Genomic DNA, 3,993 nt, shown 5'->3' on the forward strand with positions numbered 1-3,993 from the left:
CCTATATCTTGTAATATGAGAAACTACTTTGGCAGTAACAATACACAATGTACTAACCATTGTTACTCTCCTAAAATCTTGTTTTGAGATTTTGTACCATTGTTTTTATTTTTTTTTCTTTAAAATAAAAATAACTGATGTCAAAAAAAATAAAATAAATAAATAAAAGAAGAACCTGGGTTCCATTCTCAACATGCACACATGTACACATGTATATATACATACACACACGCGCGCGAAAAAAAAAAGGGAAGGAAAAGAATTGCCTAAAGGGCACAGAAACCAAATCAATCCAATGTTAAAAGTTGTAATCATCTTTCTTGAAAAACAAAAATCATGACCTTCCATGTCCTACAGAATAGAAGTCTCTTAGAAACATGATTAAACAAGAGAAATATCAGTGTACAAAAGAAGAGCTTAAAAAATAAAGAAAAAGAAAAAAAGAAAAGCTTACCTTGTGGTGTACTATGATGATTTTATGTAAAAAATGCTTAATAAATAGACAATCTTTCATCAAAGTTCTTGGCTTTTCATTAATCTGTAACAACACAACAAAAACACGTTTCATATATACAAGGTGTGATCAAAATATACAGTTAATGTTGAATTTTTTTTAAAAAAAACTATCACAGTAAAAGATATACCGCTTTCCTCTCTATCAAAATATTCCTGCCGGGGAGATGGCTCAGTGGAATAAGCACTTCCCTGGCAAGCGCAAGGGCCTGAGTACAATCCCCGGTTCCGAAAAAAAAAAAAAAAAGAATTAAAATATTCCCTACTATTTTTGTCACTTACTAAAGCAGTTTTGGAAGTCCTCACCAAGTATCAAAAACACAGTGAATGCCACTGCCTAGAGCAAACCAATGGAAAGGGAGGTCTGTAAAAATATTACAGTATGTCTGCATCCACCTCACTCACCCGATCTAGCACATGTGACTTCTGGCACATCCCCAAATTCAAAATGAAAGTGAAAGGTAAATGTTTCCAATCAACTCAGGACATCAAAGCAGCCATGACCGTGTAATTAAAGATGTTTATTAAAGAGCACTTCCAAATAGCTCAGCAGTATAAGCACTTGCCTGACAAACTCAAAGTCCCAAGTTTGATCCCCAGTACCACACACACATTCACCAAAAACAGCACTTCCAGAAATGCTTCAGAAAATGTCAAGATTGGTGGGATCAGTGTATTCAAAGTATGGTCAGAGTAGTCTGAAGGAGATTAATAATAGTATGGCTTGTACTGTAATAAATTTTTTTAAAAATTTAAACATTCACCACATGTCTAGAAGCTGATGGGCATCACTTTGAGCATTCTTCTAATTGTGGAGACCAAAGGTAACATATTAATCTCATGATGTCTCAATAAATTTACTATTAAAATATTTATATTTTTCTTTTCCTGAAATGCACTATATATGCCCTATCTACTTTAGCATGCTTTTAAGGATCTTTATATCTGAAAGCATGTATTATACATGGTAACACTAATAGATACTACCTGTTGGATGCTGTTATAGTTTGTGTATAGTTGTCCCCTCAAAGCCTTATGCAGTCTTGAGGCGGCTTCTGGAGTTTGTGATTGATTATTGTGGGTGTGGATGCTGCACCTGCCCTGGGGCAGGTAATCTGCATTTCAATGTAAGGAGGTAGGAGAAGCTAGCTGCTTGAGCTGCTGCTACTACTCCCTTATGTTCTTGCTCTTTGCCACTGCCAGGAAAAGTTGCTCCCTGCCTTGTGCCACTCTGTCTTGGAGCCAATTGAATATGGACTGAAATCTCAATAACTGTGAGCTAAATAAACCTTTCCTTCCTTCAATTTGGGTGTCAGGTATTTGTCCTAGCAATGAGAGAAGAGTAACTAAAACAGATGCCTACAATGTGAGATGCACTGTATAGGTGATATATATTCATTATCTCAGAGCAACCCTGTAAGGTAGATAGTACTATCCCAAATTTGTACTTAAAAACATAGGGGGAGGTACCTCAGAGAATATTACCAACTTGTCTGTGGCCATCCAGCTCTTCAGTGACAGAGTCAGAATTTGATCCTATATATTTTTAGTATCAATTCCCCATAGCTTTGCCAATATAATAGGAAACTCTCTTTTTAATAGGAATGAATCCAGAGCCCTTGCACTGAGTTACATCCCCAGTCCTTTTTTATTTAAGTTTGGAGACAGGGTTTTGCTAAGTTACTCAGACTAGGCTCAAATGCATGCTCCTCCTGCTTTGAGAAAGTGCTGTGTTACAGGCATGCACAATTGTGCCCAGCTAAGACTTATCATTTAATGATGGATTTTTCTGCTCTAGGAATGTTATGTTATTTCATTTAACTTTCACAGAAGCTATTAAGTCCATATGACCCACACTTTATAATGAAAAAAAATTTAAAGATGTTAAACAACCCATCCAAGTCTACTCAGGTTGGCTGAACTCCAAATGTTTCATTTTTAAAAAAGCAGTACTGGGGACTAAACAGGACTTTTACACTGAGCTACATCTCTAGCCTTCTTTTTTATGTTGAGACAAGGTCTTGCAAAGTCACTAAATTGTCTAGGCTGGGCTTGAGCTTGTGATACTCCTGCTTCAACTTCCCAGACTGCTGGGATTACAGATTACATTTCTCTGCTCCAAATCTTGAGTATTAACCATTTTACTATTAAATTCCTAAATTTAATATAGTGTACTAAAATTAAAGGTAGAAACAGTCTCCTAGAAAATAAAAGTATAGGGGCTGGGAAGATAGCTCAGTAGAATAAGTGCTTGCCTGGCAAGCAAAAGGACCTGAGTTCAATTCCCGGTTCTGTAAAAAAAAAAAAGGAAAAAGAAAATGAAAGTATAGTCAAAAATCAGTAAGTTATTAGTGACTCAGAACATACAGAACTAGGTATTAGGTATAGTTTGGGGAGAAAAAATATGATTGCAGTCTTCGAAAAACTCATGACACAATAAAGGAGAAACATAACAATATCTAATAAATAAACTATACATTTTATAAATCCACTAAAAGGAAGGTTAAAAATTGTATAACATGTGAGGATTATTAGAAAGATATTTGGAAAATGTTAAATAGCTAATGGATTATTAGAAAAGTCTAAAAAGTATAGGATTATTCATGTTTGTAAATAGTGGGCATTAAATAGTATCTGCCATGTATATATCATAGTCATACTTCATTTTAAATTTTTACTATAGAATGTTTAAACAATAGAAAAATAATGGTCTCTTGGAGCTGGGGAGATGGCTCAGTAGAATAAGTGTTTGCCTGGAAAAGTAATGGTCTCTTAAAAGCACTTTTGGGGGGCTTGCCAGTTACCTCAGTTGTTTAAGCACTTGCTCATGCAAATGCAGTGAGGCACAGGATACCATGGTTTGATCCCCAGCTCCACCTATCTTACTAGACCCGCTTCAAGGCAGCCTGAGCCAGCCAAAAAAAAAAAATAAAATAAAAATAAAAGCACTTTGTACTTGACACTTTCAAAACAACTTCTTGGAACAATTCTGAATCTGTAACCTTGGAGATTATAGGGTATATCATAGAAAGGTCTAATTATGTTTAACAGTAAGGCAACTAAATAAAAAAGTTCATTTTACAGGGGCTACAATTAACAATGATGACAGCTACCATTTACTGAACATCTGCTACATGCCAACCAGTTTATGTCCAAACAGGAAAACCCCCATTTTAAAGAAAAAGATCATAAGACTCACTAATTTATTTATCCAAGGTCACACTCAGCTAGTTAAGTGCCATCACTGGAATTCAAACCTGTTTCTGATTAATTACAAAATCCATAATCCATTATGTGATGCTACCTCTCCAATAAAGTTCATTTCTGTACATAAATCTGAATGGATAATATAGGCCAGGGTGTGGCTCAGCAGTAGAGTTCTTGCCTAGCATCATGCAAAGCCCTCTATTCAATAACCAGCACACACATACACACACATAATCTCATGCATGGTATAAAATCCATCTTTTTTTTTTTTTT

General features: G+C 35.3%; 1 protein-coding gene across 1 annotated transcript in view; it reads right to left on the bottom strand.

Moving 5' to 3' along the window:
* CUNH11orf80 (chromosome unknown C11orf80 homolog) overlaps nucleotides 1–3,993 on the bottom strand; it is a 134,109-nt gene that overhangs the window by 66,604 nt on the left and 63,512 nt on the right. Inside the window, exon 5 of the mRNA XM_023710736.1 lies at nucleotides 455–538. Within this exon, the coding sequence (XP_023566504.1) occupies nucleotides 455–538 (84 nt within the window). The remainder of the gene's footprint in view (nucleotides 1–454; nucleotides 539–3,993) is intronic.

Source organism: Octodon degus, unplaced genomic scaffold (assembly GCF_000260255.1).
Source record: "Octodon degus isolate 3935 unplaced genomic scaffold, OctDeg1.0 scaffold00018, whole genome shotgun sequence".
In the NCBI taxonomy this organism is placed as follows: domain Eukaryota; kingdom Metazoa; phylum Chordata; class Mammalia; order Rodentia; family Octodontidae; genus Octodon; species Octodon degus.